The sequence below is a fragment of the Mangifera indica genome, chromosome 6 (genome assembly GCF_011075055.1).
Source record: "Mangifera indica cultivar Alphonso chromosome 6, CATAS_Mindica_2.1, whole genome shotgun sequence".
NCBI classification, from domain to species: Eukaryota; Viridiplantae; Streptophyta; class Magnoliopsida; order Sapindales; family Anacardiaceae; genus Mangifera; species Mangifera indica.
In genome coordinates, this window is record NC_058142.1 from 17899990 (window position 1) to 17919969 (window position 19980).

Consider the following 19980-nt stretch of genomic DNA (forward strand, 5'->3'; position numbering starts at 1 on the left):
CCAAAACAATCGCCTCCTCCTTTTCTCACCTTCTGCTTATACTTTACCCTCTTGACACCTTAGAGGTCTATGTGCCCCAATTTTGAATTTTGAATTTTCAGCCAATACCACTCAGTTACATGTATTATTTTTATTTGTGAAGACTAGTGCGCTAAAAAATCCTAAAATAAAGTTAGAAGAAATAGAAGATTCTCACTAGCTAGCTATAATTTTTTAAATAATAAATAATATATTTCTGCTTATCTATTTGTTTCGTTGCATTATTTACTGTAAAAGTTGTAATGGGTTACATTCCAGTTTTAGTTGATAAGCAGGCAGGAACGACCAAAAATGAGATTTCTGCAATATATTGAAAAGTGCTTCCCAGTACAATGAGCAGGCTATGTTGTGGGATCAAGACCCCCTACTATTACAAAAGGTTTTGGTACCATTTGATGTTACACCAAGAGTTCTCATTCAGGCATACAATCTCATCAAATAACAATCTCATGAGCGGTGATAACAGGTGACCATGGATGGCAACAGTTTATCTGAACTAACCAGCGGAGAATTATGTGAAAAACGTTCAGTCTGTTGCCATGAAATCACCCTGCTTTGGATGAGTCTCTTGGGAATTGTGATTGCAAGCTCCTCCTCAGAAAATCAGACAACTTTGCACTCGCAGCATACCCTCCTTCGAGGCAGAGAAAATAGCCGTCCACTAGAGAACAAATTTATACAAGAAATCAGTAAGAAAAAGATCCAGCAACACAATAGTTCTCCCTGACACTGCATAATAAAATATCTAACAGAGGAAACATGGATAAGCTGGAGTTGGCATACCTGACATTGCACACCATGTGTAACAGATGTAATGATCCCATGCTCCATGGGTTCACCTTCCACCAATGACAATCCTTTTCGAAGGACCGAGAGAACTGAGTTTGGAAAGACTAAATAAGCAAATGCTTTCATTTTCTGTCATTGCACAAGATAAAGATTGTTAGGAGATAGGAATTTACATTAATTTCAGATGCCCCAGACTTGTCTAATTTCAGAACACACATTATCACACTTCAAAGAACATATATCATTCATCTACAACATCAATATCCATTGAGTAAGATCTAAATTTACAGGGACTTTGATGTCAGCAAAATGATTAATGTAAAATAGAGGAAGCAATTATAATTGAACTTTATTCTAGCTAGATAATTTCTGTAACCTCACTCAAATCATCAAAGAGATATTGTGAATTTAAACAAGGAAACTAAAGTAACCTCCTCTTCTAATTTCGTGTGGTCCAGAATCACATACCTACTCTCTGCCAAGCAGCAACATATGGCAACTGCAGAATCCAGTATAAAATAGTGAGCAGCAGTGCCTCAAGTTTAAAAAATATGAAAGATGACAGTAAGTTTTGCTGATTAACTACCAGGAAGATGCTTCATAGGAATTCCAGCATCTACAAGAGCAGCACATGCTGCATTTATGGCACAAGGTAGAAGCTATAAAAATATTCAGTCAAGAAACAGACATCAGCTTGGAGTACATGATGCATATCAGTCTTGATGCTAATGAAAACAGACTATTATAATATATAGTCATCAAAGGATACAGCACCATCATCGTGGACAACCTGCAAAGAAACCATAAAATTATTCAATTTTCAGATTGCATAAAGTAGATAGTGCAACATATAAGTAATATTAATGACATGGAACCATATTCAATCACTTGAAACCAGACCCTGAATCAAGAAATAGATTTGAAGCAACGGGTGAAGAAAGCAAATGCACAAAATAGGGGCAACTTCAATCACTTGATGAGAACTACTGCATTAATTTATGGTAGTATTAAAGGAAACAGCCTCACCTGAATTATAATTGAGGTTGTAGTATTTTGATTAACAGTCAAAATGCATCTGCTTTGTACAGTCCGCTTGAGTATCACCTCGTAATCTTTCTCCAGTTTCCCTTAAACATGTGGTAATTTTGACCAAAATTAGATGGAAAAATAGATGGCAAATTTGATATTCCTCAGTTGTATAAGAACTTATCAGAATCCTCCCCCTACATGTGAGCTTTCTACTTATTTTTCAAAGTAGGCATATCTGCCTACAATTAGACCAATTCTCAACCACAGAATTGACTCTAAAAGAATAAATGAATAAAGGAAACTAAAAGAGCTAACCAATTTGTCCAGTTTTAGGCTTCCAAATAACTTCAAAGCAGGGCTTCTCAGGATTTTCATTCTTTTTTGTTCCAGCTTTTGGTCCATAAACAGCAGCAAGAACTTTTGTGTCTCCTAGAATCAATCCCAAAAGACTTCAAAGCATGAATTTTACATATATATGAAAAAGGAGCACTTTTCCTAGAAGCATGTACCTTGAGACCAACTGGCAGAGCCATAGGCACGGTGGAGGGTGTTGCGAGAGTAAGAGAACAGTCTCAATCGATTTGGTGTATGACCAACAGCTCTATCAATCTCCATCAATATTTCTCTTAGTCAACACACAGTCTTTTTCCTTGTTATATTAAATAAAAAATATAACAAATATTAACTTCAACATTGGGGCATACATAAAGCAAAACAAAAAAAGCTGAGTGAAGGACACCAAGGTTTCACAACTAAGGTTTTAGCATTCTCTGTTATCCTCAGTTTCATCTTTCCTTGATGAACAATGACAATTACATCGAGTAGTGGCTGCACTGTGTGACCACTAACACCGCCAACGCCACACTGCTGAAGTGAAAGAAGCAGCCGCAATACACAGCACATCATTTCAATACATCTAATATATTCAAACTAAATGTACCAGGCCCATTGAGCTCAACACAATCACTGAATACATTGTAATCCAATATGTTCCAACTAGACTTACTGGACCACACAGTGATCAACACAACAACTAAAACAGCAATTTAAAAAAAAATAAAACCATATGCACTTATAATGAATATTAATTTGTGTACTAATAATGATATATCACCAAGTGGCTGGATGATTTTGAATTAGAGCAAAAAAATTACATCCAATCAAATAAAGATTTACTCATTTTAATTAGTAAACAAATTAGTTCACATTGTTAGTACAAGTAGATTCACTCATTTTAAAATGCATAAACCCTTGTTCAAAATAAAAATAAAAAATACAGTTAAGGTCCTTCCAACCAGATTAGTAAAATAAAAAGAAAAAAAAATAATCAAAAAGACCAACATTGCAAACTACAAAAATGAATCCATGTTTAGATATTTAGTGGAACCCATTGCATCAAACATTTGAAAACCATGAATTCAAATATATATATATATATATATATATATATATATATATATATATATATATATATATATATCTAGTTTATGTTTATATGCTGTTCAAAGTAGAATATATATATATATATATATATATATATATATATATATATATATATATATATATATATATATTTATATTCTACTTTGAACAGCATATAAACATAAACTAGAAACTTGTGACAGCTTAAGAAGCAAGAACAAATACCAAAATTTTGAAAGGAAGATGCCAACCAAGAGTCAAAGCGTACTAAGAACGGCTTCGCCGTTGATGGCGGCAGAGGACGGTTTGTCGTTGGCGGCAGGAGCGAGCAGCGGGATTAAGCGCTCATTCAGAAATTTGGCTTTTTAAATTTCGTCTCTATATTTTCGTTTAAATCTTTCTAATTTCTTTGACAGTTTAATCCCCTGAAAAATGATAACTGCCCATAATTTCCTTGAGGTTTTAAAAATGACAAAAGCCTCCCCATTATAATATTTTCATGCGATGTTTATAGTATTTTCTAGTTCTTGTTCAGTTAATTACCAAAGGCAGAATCATACCAAGCTATAAGAGAAAACAGAGAGTCTACAGCAAGTGGTTGAAGATAATGAAATGGAAGCTATGCATGAAGAAGATAGAGAAATTGAAGAGGAAGATGAATTATCTATTTTCCATGATAGTAATAACAATAGTAAAGATATAGATATTGACTTTGATTTTAATGATACGAATAATTGATAAGAAGATATTATGATTTTTGTTTGATGTGTTTCTAGCAATTCCTTTTTACTTTTGAATGATTGTGACCAAAAGTTAAGTTCATTCAAGAGTAAAAAGTTTAATATGTTATGTTATTGTTGTTTTGATTTGGTTATTGGATGTAATATTTAATAATATATTAAAGTTTGAAGTAAGAATGATTTTCTTATAGTAAAATTGGATATTTAATATATAATTTTATATTTTTATTTATTTTTTTATTGCATTATTATTTTTCATGATGAAATTGAATTCTAAATTATTTTTCTATACTCTTTTCTTGACTAAGTTAGTTATAATTTGATGAGATAATTTTAGTCTTTCATTTATGTTTGGATTGGAAACATTGGTTACATTAAATTTAAGTGGAATACAAAAAGAAAAATATTAAAAAAACTTTAATATATTTTTTAAAATTTATTATTAGAGGTCGGTTTGTTGTTGGCGATAGGATCGAGCAGAGGGATTAAGCGCTCATTCAGAAATTTGGCTTTTAAAATTTCTTCTCAATATTTTCGGTTTTATTTTTTAATTTCTTTCTTTTAATCTCCTAAAAAATGATAAGTTACCACAATTTCCTCGAGGTTTCATAAATCACAAAACCTCCCCATTATATTTTAAATGTTAACAGGGGTGTACACGATCTAGTTTGGTGCGATTTATAAATTTTTTCAAACCAAATCAAATCATTTTAGATTTCAAATCAAACCACAACAAACCAAACTGAAAAATATAATTTCACTTGGTTTGGATTGTATTTTGAACTTATTAATTATAAATATATATTATTTAATAAAATTAATTGAATTATAGTTTTTAAAAACATAATATAAATATGTAAAATAAATATGAAATATATATACAATAAAAATGTTATGGTGGATCATCTGGAGATGTTGATCTTCAATAAAATTAATTGAAAATCGGCATCTTCAAAATTGTCCAATGTCGATCTTTGGTCGGACAAAGACAAATTGTTTTCTTCTGACGAAAATGTTATGATGGGAAGGTTGACAGTAGGAGAAGAAGATCTTAGGAAGCTTGATTGACGACGGGAACAAATTTTGACAGCCAAAAAAAGAAGAAATATTTTTTTCAAACTTTTGGATAGGGAAAAATTGTTAGTTTTTTAAATTAATGGAGAGAAATGAAATGAAATTTTGGTTTTTTAAAAATTTTTTGTCAAAATTTTAACAGAATTACAAGTATTTATGTTTTTTAAGTCTTGCAGGAGGAAGTTTAGAAATACACCAAATCTTAGACGGAAATAATTGACAATTTCCTCAATATAAATTTCAAAACATGTAGTTATAGCCTCACAAAATGTATTCTCTATTTCTGACAACTATTATTCCTGACGATTCACTTCGTGGCATCGTCAACCATCTTGCTGATACCTTCTCCCTCACCAGTTGTATTGCCAATGCTTTTATCATGATTTTCCCAATTGAAAACGAGCAAGATATCCGACCCTCTTGCTCGTTTTCACGACATCGTTGACTAGTGAAGGAGAGGGTCAACCTTGAGCATCCTCCACTAATTGTTTAGTCTTTTGGGTATAGTATAGAATAATTGTATTGAAATTGTATTTGCAACGTACTATGAAAACATTAAGTATATAACGCATTGTCCTTGTTACATTAATAATGTTAACTTAGTGGACTCTTATAATTTGTTCACATTCTTGATCATTTATCTTTCTCAAAATAAAGCATAACACGAATGAATGTGATGGAGGACTACTTGAATATTAACACATAATGACAACTTTATATTGGTTTTGGGTAGGTTTCGACCGCTTTATAACATAAAATCAACATAAGAAACAGCCCCGAGCTTTATGGTGCAAAACATAAGTACGTGCAGTCTCCTTTTTCCTTTTCATGACTTGACACAAATTATATATCTACGACAAATAAAAAAACTCAAATACTCACCCAAGTTTTAATCTATTAGGACATACCTATAAATTTTTTATTTGGGTTAAGAAGTAAAATTATTATTTTATTAATAATATTAAAATAATTAAAATTATATCTTATTTTCTCTTCTTAGTTTGGAAAATTAACATTTCTCCTTCGATTAAGTTTTGAAAAATTCACTTTCCCCTCTAGGATACCAAACCTGAATCCAAGCACTTTCTCTGATGAATGGTGGACCAACAGTGAAGGAACAAGAGAGAGTCATCCAGAGGATGACTTCTAGACAACAAACATCATCCATTTAATCTGTTGTATCGGTCGCTAGTGGGCGGAGGGAGGGGTGAAAAAAAATTTAGGGATTTAGAGGGGGAAAGTCACTTTTCAAAATTTAGATACGAGGGTTAAATATTAATTTTTAAAACTTGAGAAGAAAAATAAAATAAAATAATATATATTTTTGATATTATTATTACATAACGGTTTTACTCTTATATTTAAAGAAAAATTTAATGGCTATTTAAAGATGGGTTAATATTTAAATTTTTTATTTACTGCATATATATTGTCAAGATTAAACTAAATCTTAAGTGGGAAATAGTCTATTGCCCTTATGCAAATTATATTTGTCCGGTGGTTGACAAGTAAAGGGGCCTGTGCCCAAGCCCATAGTAAAGCGCTTTTTTGTGGCACAACTTTCAAGGGTTTGGGATGTATTATGATAGCCCACAAATTGTGTCATAAGCCGGCTCAGTCCACTACAATACTATCTATAATTTTTTTAAAAATTATTATTTCTTTATTATTATATAGAAAATTCAAATAATTTATATGAAAAATCCAAAAATATTAACTACTGCTATGAAGAATTAAAAAGTAATATAAATTTATTATTAATTTTATGAAAAAACCAAATGATAATGTGATAAATCAAAATTTATTAATTATTTATCATTATTTTTATGGAGAAAACTAAAAAATTAGTATGGAAAACTCAAAAAATACAACAAAAACAATGAAAAATTGAAAAAATAAAAAAAATAATTTAATTAACACAATCCGTTATAATATAGGTCGTGTTGTAGGCTTATATATTTTTATGGATCAATGTGATATGAAGACGTATAACTATGTAAGTCTTGAACCCTATATGAACCACTATCATATCTATGTAGGGGTCATTCTTAACTATACACTCATTGTGGTAGTCTATTTTTATAAATCAAATTGTATTAATTAATCCTGCATTTTGTAGCTTTGAGGAAAGCTGTCATTATTTGGATGTTTCGAAATTATTGAATGGAAATATGAATGATTTTTGAGTGGTGTTAGCAGTAGTTGATGTTATAGTGGATCATTTGGAGATGTCGATCTTCGATAAAATTAATTGAAAATTGACATATCCAAAATCTTTTGATGCTGATCTTTGGTCAAATAAAGAGAATTGTCTTCATTTGGTGAAAATGTTATGACAGGAAAGTCGATGGTAGAAGAAGAAGATGATAAGAAGGTCAACCGACAATAAGAACGGATTTCGGTCACTAAAAAAAGAAGAAAAAAAAACCTTTAGGAGAAAAAGTGAACTTTTTAAACTTTTGGATAAGAAAAAATTGTTATTTTTTTTAAATTAAGAGGAAGAAATGAAATAATATTTTAATTTCTTTTAAATTTTTTGTGAAATAACAATACCTTGTAAGAGGAAGTTTGGGAATACATTAGATTTTTGAAACCTTGCAAGAGGAAGTTTGGGAATACATTAGATTTTTGAAACCTTGCAAGAGGAAGTTTGGGAATACACTAAACCTTGGGTGGGAAAAATAACAATTTCTCTAATTTAATTTTGAAAACTTACCTTCTAGCCCCCTTCAATCGGTCCTGTCAAATTTCAAAACATGTAGTTATACCCCCACAAAATATATTCTCTCTTTTTGACAACTATTATTTCTAACAATTCATTTAGTTGCATTGTTAAACATCTTACTGAAACCTTATCCCTCACAAGTGGTATTACTAACGTTTTTATCATGATTTTCCTGACTGAAAACAAGTGAGATATCTGACCCTATCGCTCATTTTCACGACATTGTTGACCATTGAAGGAGAGGGTCAACCTTGAGCATCCTCCACTAATTGTTTAGTCTTTTGGGTATAATATAGACTAATTGTATTGAAATTGCATTTGTAGCATAATATGAAAACATTAAATACTTAATGTATTGTCCTTGTTACATGAATAATGTTAACTTAGTGGACTCTTATAATTTGTTAATATTCTTATCATTTACATTTTCTCAAAATAAAGCATCATATGAATGAATGTGATGGAGAACTGTTTGAATATTAACAAATAGGCCAAAAGACTAATTGCCACTTAAGGTACAGTTAAAATCAAAATAATCCCCGTTAAAACCCAAAGTGACCCCGATTAATTTTCGAAAACCTAAATACACATTCATCCATTAGTTTTGGTTATTACAATCAGAGATAAAATCATTATTTAGAATTTTTATTAAAACAAAGAAAATGTTATTTCTTTTTTTCCTTTTAGTTTTAAAAACTAACATTTTTCCCTAGCTTAATTTTAACAAATTAATCTTTTACCTCCACCATATAGGTTTTTAGGGTTTTATATTTTAGAATGAACAACTAACCCACACAAACTTTGAAACATTACACTTTCACCCAAAAATTTTATTCCATCTTTTTTACTACCGTTCTTTTTCGCGTACCTCTTTGGCGACATCTCCATCCTCTCTAATAATTTTTCGATTCAGAAACCACCAAAAATCTTACTGAAATAATCAAATTTTTGTGCATGGATCTATGCAAAAATCACACAAATCCGTGCGATGATCTATGCATCAATAAACGCATAGATTAGCCGAATGGCATCACATGAATGTCAGCCACGTCTATATGACATCGTCAAACTGATTTGTGCATTTGCCGATGCATAGATGGTCACACAGATCCATGCGATTTTTTCACAAATTTGTGTACAAAAATCAAGTCATTTTGATTAGATTTTCGGTGGTTTCCATAGTAAGAAACCATCAAGGAAGGGGAGATGCCGTCAGAGAGGAACACTTGGAAGAACTATTGTCGAAAAGATGGAATAAAATTTTTGAAATGAAAGTGCAATGTTTCAAAGTTTGAAGGGGGCGGTTGTTCATTTGAAAATATAAAACCCTAAAAACTATATATGGTGGGGGTAAAAGATTAATTTTTTAAAATTAAGCTGGAAAAAATGGTTAGTCTTTAAAACTAAAGGGGAAAAAAGAAATAATTTTTTCTTTCTTTAAATATAAATTCTAAATGACAATTTTACCTTAAAGTATAATAATCAAAACTAACATATGGATGAGTATTTAGATTTTTAAAAGTTAATAGAATCACTTGGGTTTTTCACTAAACTCTAGGTGGGAATAAGTCTTTTGGCCTGACAGATAATGACAACCTTATATTGGTTTTGGGTAGGTATAAGTCACTTTAGAACATTATGGAAAACATGTGTAGGTGCAATGTCCCTTTTCCTTTTGATGACTTGACGCAAATTATTTAAAGGCCAAATGACTATTTCCCATCCAAGGTTTGATGTTTTCTCAAAAGTCTCCCCCTTTAACTATGGAAACACCAAATACCCACCCATGGCCAGTTAGATTTAACTAAACCTTAACTGTGGTAGGGGTAAAATCATCATTTTTGCTATAATATTAAAAATAAACTAAAATAGAATCTAATTTTGCCCCCTTAAACTTTAAAAACTAAAATTTTTCCCCAGCCTAAGTTTTAAAAAATGGCAGTTTCACCCTAGGGTTTGATTTTGAAATCTCCGGCGACCGTTCCGGCTCTATTGCCGATGGCCTCTCCCTCCCGAAGCAGCCTCTCCTTCCGGCGAATGTTTTCCTCCCATTTGGAGGCTCGATCGGTGTCGGCTTCGCCTTGGGAGACGAAGAACTTCGTCGTTCCGGCGAATGTTTTCCTCCCATTTGGAGGCTCGATCGGTGTCGGCTTCGCCTTGGGAGACGAAGAATTTCGTCGGGGAAGACGAAGTTCTTCGTCTCCCCAGACGAAGTCGACGTCGTCATCTTCATCTGGGAAGACGATCATCTTCCCAGAAGAAGACCTCTGAGAAGATGATCGTCTTACCAGATAAAGACGACGACATCGGCTTCGTCTGGGGAGACAAAGATTAAGAATCAGAGATGGATGTTTGTATTTTGTTGTTGGATGGTTTCGTATATTTATAATTTGAGTTTGTTGTATTGGAACATCACCATTTCATGTGTATTTGTCATTCTTAATTATGTATGCATTGGTGATAGTCCATTTTTATAAATTAATCCTGCATTAGGTAGAAAGTAGCTGTCAATGAGAAAAACTCGGCCATTTTTGTCTTTATATCGATGTTTCAAAGTTGTGAAATGGAAAAACTCACCCAAGATTGACCTAAAATCACTTTATCAGCATTAATCATATTTTTTATTCAAAATCTATCTCTATTAAATTTAAATTAATATTAAACGTATTTATTACATATATATATATATATAATATTATAATTGATTATTATTTTATCTTTAATTTAAAATTATCTAATTATATAATGACACATATTACACACATATATATATTTATTTAAATTCTCAAAATAAATACACATAATTTTATTATTAATTTTAATAATAAAAATATATTATAGTCATTTAATTTCCTAAAATTTTGATATAAACAAAATTAGTTAGAAGTTGTGAGCCAGATCACAACCAAGGTGCCATTAAACCAAATATAAAAATTAAAATCACTCAAAAAAAAAAAAATCAAATCAAAATGACACCAAAGCAAACCCACTCGAACAAAACCACCTTCTCATCTTGTCACATTGCCGAACCACTTTTACTTGCCATCCCAACCCATTAAACCAACAATACAAAACTTGCCAACTTTGGTGAAAGTCATAAAAGACCTTGGGATGGAATGTTTCAGTCATGAAAACCTCAATTTAGTCAAATCGTGACCCAGGTGATGCAGCTTATGTTGTGATAAAGCCAAAAAAGGCAGCTCAAGCAACATCACGGTAGAGTTATCTCTTAGAGACAATGTGATTTATGCATATGTAATTGAATATTTGTTGTTGTTATTATTATTATTAAAAAGGTTTTATCATTTGTTCGTATTTGTGATTCAATAATATGTTCGTAAAAATAATAAATCTTTAGAATGATACAACTGTGATGAGAGAATCATATAACTGATTATAAGGCCGTATGTACACATTAAATACTTATTCTATAATTATCTGTAATCCTAACATTACATTGATTAAGGGAACAAGTAACGGTGAAGAAATTTTCATAGTATTGAGTGACTCTACTAAAAAGTGGTAATAATTCCTATATATCAAAATTGTTAACCGGTGGTTTAGTGTAATATATAAGTGTATGTTATAGACATATCTACTAGATTGATACGATTGAGGATTTTCATAGGGATTGATGCTATCGTATGTATGGAATAAATTTTTTAACTTATGGATGCATATGATCATTTGACTGAAGTCATTGAAGCATCCTGCACAAAGATCCATGACTGTGTAAATCTTGAGCCAGACATAACCCACTACCGTGCCTACATGGTGGGCATTTTTAATTATATATTCATAATAGTAGTCCATTTTTATATATCAAACTGTATTAATTAATCCTGCATTATGTAGCTTTGAAGAATGTTTCAAAATTGTTGACTGGAGATATGATTGTTTTTTCAGTGTTGTTAGCAGTAGTCGATGTATTTATCAATATAGTAGTTATATTAGAAAGACTGGGGCCTATCATTTGACGATCGTCAGGTAGGCGGCCAGAAGAATCAGAGATGGATGTTTGTATTTTGTTGTTGGATGGTTTCGTATATTTATAATTTGAGTTTGTTGTATAGGAACATCACCATTTCATGGGCATTTGTCATTCTCAATTATAGATAGTCCATTTTTAGGAATAATTTTCCCGCGTTCGGTAGATATTAGCTGTCAACTATGAGAAAAACTCGGTCATTTTTGTCTTTATATTGATGTTTCAAAGTTGTTAAATGGAAATATTATTTTTTTAGTGGTGTTAGTAGTACCAATTAACATTTCTTATCCAAGTTTCGCCTACAATCACTTACTGAGATCAATTATTAATGGATATCAATTCATATTGAGAATTTACTTAGATAAATATGTATTTGTGTCTCAGTTTTGAGTATATTAATTGATAAAAAAATCATATTACATGTAATCGTGAACTTAATAAGATTTTAAAGTTGTTCATTGACACTTTGTTGACTTAATAGAGAGCTTATGAGTTGTACATATATACAGAGTTGTTTTAAACTTAAGAGGTAGAGGATTATCAAAGATAGATTTGATTTAGATACTAGATTGAGAGTTTTAAGTCTGAGAATGTCTTAAAGACCATAATGTAGTAATTTTAGAGAGAATAATGAAAAAGAGAATGGACAAAATTATTGAATTGAAATATGAATGATTTTTGAGTGGTGTTAGCAGTAGTTGATGTTATAGTGGATTAGCTAGAGATGTCGATCTTCAATAAAATTAATTGAAAATTGACATCTTCAAAATCTTTTGATGTTGATCTTTGGTCAAATAAAGAGAATTGTCTTCATCTAGTGAAAATGTTATTATAGGAAGGTCGATGGTAGAAGAAGAAGATAGTGAGAAGGTCGACCAACAACAAGAACAGGTTTCGGTCGCTAAAAAAAGAAGAAAAAAAAAACCTTAGGGGAAAAAGTTAACTTTTTTAAACTTTTGGATAAGAAAAAATTGTAATTTTTTTTTTTTTAAATTAAGAGGGAGAAATGAAATTAAATTTAATTTTGAAAACTTACCTTCTCCCCCCCGTCAATCATTCCTGTCAAATTTCAAAACATGTAGTTATACCCCCACAAAATATATTCTCTCTTTTTGACAACTATTATTTCTAACAATTCATTTAGTTGCATTGTTAAACATCTTACTGATACCTTATCCCTCACTAGTGGTATTACTAATGTTTTTATCATGATTTTCCTGACTGAAAACAAGTGAGATATCTGACCCTATCGCTCATTTTCACGACATTGTTGGTCATTGAAGGAGAGGGTCAACCTTGAGCATCCTCCACTAATTGTTTAGTCTTTTGGGTATAATATAGACTAATTGTATTGAAATTGCATTTGCAGCATAATATGAAAACATTAAATACTTAATGTATTGTCCTTGTTACATTAATAATGTTAACTTAGTGGACTCTTATAATTTGTTAATATTCTTATCATTTACATTTTCTCAAAATAAAGCATCATATGAATGAATGTGATGGAGAACTGTTTGAATATTAACAAATAGGCCAAAAGACTAATTGCCACTTAAGGTACAGTTGAAATCCAAAATAATCCCTGTTAAAACCCAAAGTGACCCCGATTAATTTTCGAAAACCTAAATACACATTCATCCATTAGTTTTGGTTATTACAATCAGAGATAAAATCGTTATTTAGAATTTTTATTAAAACAAAGAAAATGTTTTTTTTTTCCCTTTAGTTTTAAAAACTAACATTTTTCCCTATCTAATTTTAACAAATTAATCTTTTACCCCCACCATATAGGTTTTTAGGGTTTTATATTTTAGAATGAACAACTAACCCATGCAAACTTTGAAACATTACACTTTCACCCCAAAATTTTATTCCATCTTTTTTACGACCGTTCTTTTTCGCGTACCTCTTTGGCGACATCTCCCCCCTCTCTAATAATTTTTCAATTCAGAAACCACCAAAAATCTTACTGAAATAATCAAATTTTTGTGCATGGATCTATGCAAAAATCACACAAATCCGTGCGATGATCTATGCATCAACAAACGCATAGATTAGCCAAATGGCATCGCATGAATGTCAGCCATGTCTGTATGACATCGTCAAACCGATTTGTGCATTTGCCGATGCATAGATGGTCACACAGATCCATGCAATTTTTTCACAAATTTGTGTACAAAAATCAAGTCATTTTGATTAGATTTTCGGTGGTTTCCATAGTAAGAAACCACCAAATTTGTGAAAAAATGCATAGATCAGCCAAATGGCATCGCATGAATGTCAGCCACGTCTGTATGACATCGTCAAACTGATTTGTGCATTTGCCGATGCATAGATGGTCACACAAATCCATGCGATTTTTTCACAAATTTGTGTACAAAAATCAAGTCATTTTGATTAGATTTTCGGTGGTTTCCATAGTAAGAAACCACCAAGGAGGGGGAGATGCCGTCAAAGAGGAACACTTGGAAGAACTGTTGTCGAAAAGATGGAATAAAATTTTTGGAATGAAAGTGCAATGTTTCAAAGTTTGAAGGGGGCGGTTGTTCATTTGAAAATATAAAACCCTAAAAACTACATATGGTGGGGTAAAAGATTAATTTTTTAAAATTAAGCTGAAAAAAATGGTTAGTCTTTAAAACTAAAGGGGAAAAAAGAAATAATTTTTTCTTTCTTTAAATATAAATTCTAAATGACAATTTTACTTTAAACTGTAATAATCAAAACTAACATATGGATGAGTATTTAGATTTTTAAAAGTTAATAGAATCACTTGGGTTTTTCACTAAACTCTAGGTGGGAAAAAGTCTTTTGGCCTAACAGATAATGACACCTTATATTGGTTTTGGGTAGGTTTAAGTCACTTTAAAACATTATGGAAAACATGGGTAGGTGCAATCTCCTTTTTCCTTTTGATGACTTGACGCAAATTATTTAAATTATATTTGTCCTTTTAATGTGTAGTGGCAGACAAAGGGGGCCTGTGCCCGAGCCCAATCTAAACCCCTTTTTTATCACACACAGCTTTCCAAATGATGTTTTTAGGGTTTTATATTTTAAAATAAACAACTATCGTACTCAAACTTTGAAACATCATACTTACACCCCAAAACTTCATTCCATCTTTCTGACGACCATTCTTCTTCGTGTACCTCTCTGGTGACATCTCTCCCCTCTCTAATAGTTTTTTGATTTGGAAACCACCAAAAATCTTACCGAAATAATCAAATTTTTGTGCATGGATCTATGCAAAAATCACACAAATCCATGCATCAGCAAATGCATAGATCAACCAAATGGCATCGCATGAATGTCAGCCACTTTTGTATAATATCGTCAAATTCATCTGTGCATTTGTCAATGCATAGATGGTCACATAGATCCATGCGACTTTTACACAAATTTGTGTACAAAAATCAAGTCATTTTGATTAGATTTTCGGTGGTTTCCATACTAAGAAACCACCAAGAAGGGGGAGATGTCGTCAGAGAGGAACACTTGAAAGAACGATTGTCGGAAAGATGGAATAAAGTTTTTGGAATGAAAGTGCAATGTTTCAAAGTTTGAAGAGGGTGGTTGTTCATTCGAAAATATAAAACCCTAAAAATATATATAGTGGGGGTAAAAGATTAATTTTTTAAAATTAAACTGAAAAAAATGATTAGTCTTTAAAATTAAAGGGAAAAAAATAACTTTTTCTTTATTTAAATATAAATTTTAAATGATAATTTTACCTTAGACTGTAACAATCAAAACTAATATATGGATGAGTATTTAGATTTTTAAAAGTTAATAGAATCACTTGGGTTTTTCACTAAACTCTAGGTGGGAATAAGTCTTTTGGCCTAACAGATAATGACACCTTATATTGGTTTTCGGTAGGTTTAAGTCACTTTAAAACATTATGGAAACACCTTATATTGATGACTTGACGCAAATTATTTAAATTATATTTGTCCTTTTAATGTGTAGTGGCAGACAAAGGGGGCCTGTGCCCGAGCCCAGTCTAAACCCCTTTTTTATCACACACAGCTTTCAAAATGACGGTTCACAACAATGCAAGCCTATAGACCATTGTCGAGTCAATGTAGTGGTTATTCTTAATTATATATTCATAGTGGTAGTCCAATTTTATAAATCAAATTGTATTAATTAATCCTTTGAGGAAAGCTGTCATTATTTGGATGTTTCGAAATTATTGAATGGAAATATGATTGTTTTTTGAGTGGTGTTAGCTGTAGTTGATTGATGGGGAAATTTTAAAAAATAGCCAAAATGCCCAAAATCACTATTTCCAAGCCAAAATGCCCAAAATCACTGTTCCAAAAAAAAAAATGCCTATGACTTTTTTTAAATACCAAAATTACCCTTCCCCTCATATTTATATAACTCTCCCACTCACTATGGGGGTTTTAATGGAATATTAGATAAATATGGGGGGTTTTTGGATATTTTACACTATAAAAGCATTTTGATATTTATTTATTTGTTTAAAACTTTTTCTAAAATGACAAAATTACCCCTCCCTTCATTTATATAACTCTCCTCACTCACTATAGGGTTAAAATAATTTAGGATAAATATGGGGGGTTTTTGGATATTTACATTGTAAAGGCATTTGCATATTTATTTATAGGAAAATTTTAAAAATTAGGCAAAATTAAAGGGGTCTAAACGAAATTGCCCAAAAAATTCAGGTTTAAGCAAAAATGCCCAGGTTTTGTGAAATGACGAAAATGCCCCCATATATAAAAACAGCAAATTTTCACTGTGCAATTCAAAGAAAATTCGAATTTTTAACGCATCCCACAGCAATCCCACGACGAACGTTATTTTCGTCGATTTTCTTGCTTTCCGGCAACCGAAAATGGAAAATAATGTTATCACATCTCCTGTAATCTTGTTTGGATCAAGTTATTGCTCATATTATTGAGATTTGATTGAGAATTTTCGGTTTGAAATTTTAGGGTTACGGTTTGAACAATGCTTAAAATGTTTTGATTCTTGGTTGTTTTTGTTGAATTAGTTGAGGGGTTTTGTGTTATACAACGTGTAGATTCGATTTATGTGAAAATCAGTGGCTGAAACGACCAAAATTTGGCCGAAAATGACTGCCGAAGAGATCGGCACTCCGACGTGGGAACAGTGTTTCCCACGTCAAAATCATCAATCCCACGTTCAGCCAAAATTTAGGGGGGTAACTTAGCTTTTAAAACAATTGGGTTGTCGTGGGAGCTCCTTAGCCCACGTGGGGTTTTTTTGAAATTTGTCACGTCAACGTGAGTTTGGCGAAATTACGAAAATGTCCATATATATAACACAGTCAAATTTCCTATTTCCCACGTTAATATTAGCGAATTTACTGTGCATTTCTCTCAAATTTCAAAACATTTTCACGTCACCACGTTCATCCCACGGGCGAGCTGATTTCCGTCGATTTTCTTGATTTCCGGCATCCTCAAATGGCAAAGAAGGTTAGTATATCTCCCGTAATCTTGTTTCGATCAAGTTATTGCTCATATTATTGAGATTTGATTGAGATTTTTCGGTTTGAAATTTTAGGGTTTACGGTTTGAATAATGTTTAAAATCTTTTGATTCTTGGTTGTTTTTGTTGAATTGATTGAGGGTTTTGTGTTAGACAACGTGTAGATTTGATTTATGTGAAAATCGGAGGCTGAAACGACCAAAATTTGGCCAAAAATGACTGCCGAAGAGATCGATAGTCCGACGTGGGAACAGTGTTTCCCACGTCAAAATCGTGAGTCCCACGTTCAGCCAAGATTGGCTGTTTTTAGAGGGGTAAAATAGCTTTTTTAAAATATTGGAAAGCTGGGGAAATTCCTTAGAACACAGTGGACCTTTTAGAGTTTTAGTTTTCATGAGGGTGTAAATTGAGATTTTTCTTATCTAGGGTTTTTGATTGTGTAGTTTTCGAATTGTATATCCGTTTTTTCTGTTCTAGGGTTTTTCAACTTTTAGAATTCGAATTTCAATTCCGTTTTTTCGAATTTCACTGTTTTACGAGATATGGACTCGTATTTTTCAGATTTCCAAAGGATTTTTTGATTATTCCCATTCTAAGGTTTTTCAATTTTTAGAATTCGAATTTCAATTCTGTTTTTTCGGATTTCACCGTTTTACGAGATATGGACTCTTATCTTTCAGATTCCCGAAGGATTTTTCGATTGTTGTCATTCTAGGTTATTTCAACTTTTAAAATTGGAATTTCAGTTCCATTTTTTCTAGTTTAACTATTTTACGAGATATGGATTCGTATTTTCCAGATTTCTCAAGGATTTTTCGATTGTTCCCATTCTAGAGTTTTTCAACTTTTAGAATTCGAATTTCAATTTCGTTTTTTCGAATTTAACCGTTTTACGAGATATGGATTCATATTTTTCAGATTTTCGAAGGATTTTTCGATTGTTTCCATTCTAGGGTTTTTCAACTTTTACAATTCGAATTTCAATTCCGTTTTTTCGGATTTCATCGTTTTACGAGATATGGACTCTTATCTTTCAGATTTCTGAAGGATTTTTTGATTGTTGTCATTCTAGGTTATTTCAACTTTTAAAATTGGAATTTCAGTTCCATTTTTTCGAATTTAACCGTTTTACGAGATATGGACTCGTATTTTCCAGATTTCTGAAGGATTTTTCGATTGTTCTCATTCTAAAGTTTTTCAACTTTTAGAATTCGAATTTCAATTTCGTTTTTTCGAATTTAACCGTTTTACGAGATATAGACTCATATTTTTCAGATTTCTGAAGGATTTTTCAATTGTTCCCATTCTAGGGTTTTTCAACTTTACAATTCAAATTTCAATTCCGTTTTTTCAGATTTCACCATTTTACGAGATATGGACTCTTATCTTTCAAATTTCCGAAGGATTTTTCGATTGTTGTCATTCTAGGTTATTTCAACTTTTAAAATTGGAATTTCAGTTCCATTTTTTCAAATTTTAATCGTTTTACGAGATATGGACTCGTATTTTCTAGATTTCTAAAGGATTTTTCGATTGTTCCCATTCTACAGTTTTTCAACTTTTAGAATTCGAATTTCAATTTCGTTTTTTCGAATTTAACCGTTTTACGAGATATGGACTCGTATTTTTCAGATTTTCAAAGGATTTTTCAATTGTTTCCATTATAGGGTTTTTCAACTTTTAGAATTCGAATTTCAATTTCGTTTTTTCAGATTTCACCATTTTACGAGATATGGACTCGTATTTTTCAGATTTCTAAAGGATTTTTCGATTGTTCCCATTCTAGGGTTTTTCAACTTTTATAATTTGAATTTCAATTCCGTTTTTTCAGATTTCATCGTTTTACGAGATATGGACTCTTATCTTTCAGATTTTCGAAGGATTTTTCGATTGTTGCCATTCTAGGTTATTTCAACTTTTAAAATTGGAATTTCAGTTCCATTTTTTCGAATTTAACCGTTTTACGAGATATGGACTGGTATTTTCCAAATTTCTGAAGGATTTTTTGATTGTTCCCATTCTAGAGTTTTTCAACTTTTAGAATTCGATTTTCAATTTTATTTTTTCAAATTTAACCGTTTTGTGAGATATGGACTCGTATTTTTCAGATTTCCGAAGAATTTTTTGATTGTTTCCATTCTAGGGTTTTTCAACTTTTAGAATTCGAATTTCAGTTTCATTTTTTTAGATTTTAACCGTTTTACGAGATATGGACTCGTATTTCCCAAATTTTTGAAGGATTCTTCGATTGTTGCTATTCTAGGGTTTTTCAACTTTTAGAATTCAAATTTCAGTTCCGTATTTTCGGATTTCACCGTTTTTAGATATATCGACTCGTATTTTTCATATTTTTGAAAGATTTTTTGATTGTTCCCATTTTAGGGTTTTTCAACTTTCAGAATTCAAATTTCAATTCCGGTATCAGGCAGTTAAATCTTGTTTTTTAAGTTTTGTCATTTCTTTTTTGATTATTTGGTATTTTTCATCTTTTTATGTTTTTTCCACGTATACATTTGTTTACATATTTGGTTTTACTCATGTCTAACGAATTTTTTACATTGTCTCAGGATATTTCTCGTAAAAGAAGACGGGTTGACAGCGAGCTGCGAATCCCCGACGAGACTAGACACTTCCGGGCAGAGCGATTATGGTTACTTGCTGATATCCCGAGCTCGACCAAAAAA

The 19980-nt window shown here is 31.5% G+C and overlaps 3 protein-coding genes across 7 annotated transcripts in view; 1 reads left to right on the forward strand and 2 right to left on the reverse strand.

Moving 5' to 3' along the window:
- LOC123219429 (vacuolar-sorting receptor 6-like) overlaps positions 1–19980 on the forward strand; it is a 78308-nt gene that overhangs the window by 22051 nt on the left and 36277 nt on the right. The window lies entirely within an intron of this gene.
- The window catches only part of LOC123219432 (protein PHLOEM PROTEIN 2-LIKE A1-like), a 75632-nt gene that overhangs the window by 17613 nt on the left and 38039 nt on the right, over positions 1–19980 (reverse strand). The gene's annotated exons all lie outside the window — the stretch shown is intronic.
- Positions 320–3661, reverse strand: LOC123219433 (exosome complex exonuclease RRP46 homolog). 4 transcript variants are annotated; one of them, XM_044641409.1, is made up of 9 exons: positions 3505–3658; positions 2367–2506; positions 2173–2286; positions 1855–1955; positions 1598–1618; positions 1415–1487; positions 1297–1327; positions 823–957; positions 320–700 (listed from the first exon to the last, which is right to left on the reverse strand). In XM_044641409.1, the coding sequence occupies exons 2-8, from the start codon at positions 2470–2472 to the stop codon at positions 951–953; spliced, it is 453 nt and encodes a 150-aa protein (XP_044497344.1). In that variant the 5' UTR covers positions 2473–2506; positions 3505–3658; the 3' UTR covers positions 320–700; positions 823–950. The 4 variants fall into 4 exon arrangements, with proteins under 4 accessions (XP_044497344.1, XP_044497340.1, XP_044497343.1 ...); XM_044641405.1 differs by having other exon boundaries at positions 823–1327; positions 3505–3661; XM_044641408.1 differs by having other exon boundaries at positions 823–1327; positions 3531–3659.

Excerpts from the sequence above, each read along its gene's own strand:
- LOC123219433 (XM_044641405.1), bottom strand. The coding sequence starts at position 2,472 with ATGGAGATTGATAGAGCTGTTGGTCATACACCAAATCGATTGAGACTG. Across the intron at positions 1,956-2,172 it reads GCCTAAAACTGGACAAATTG|GGAAACTGGAGAAAGATTAC; the intron begins GTTAGCTCTTTT and ends CACATGTTTAAG. Across the intron at positions 1,488-1,597 it reads TTGTCCACGATGATGGTGCT|CTTCTACCTTGTGCCATAAA; the intron begins GTATCCTTTGAT and ends ATATTTTTATAG.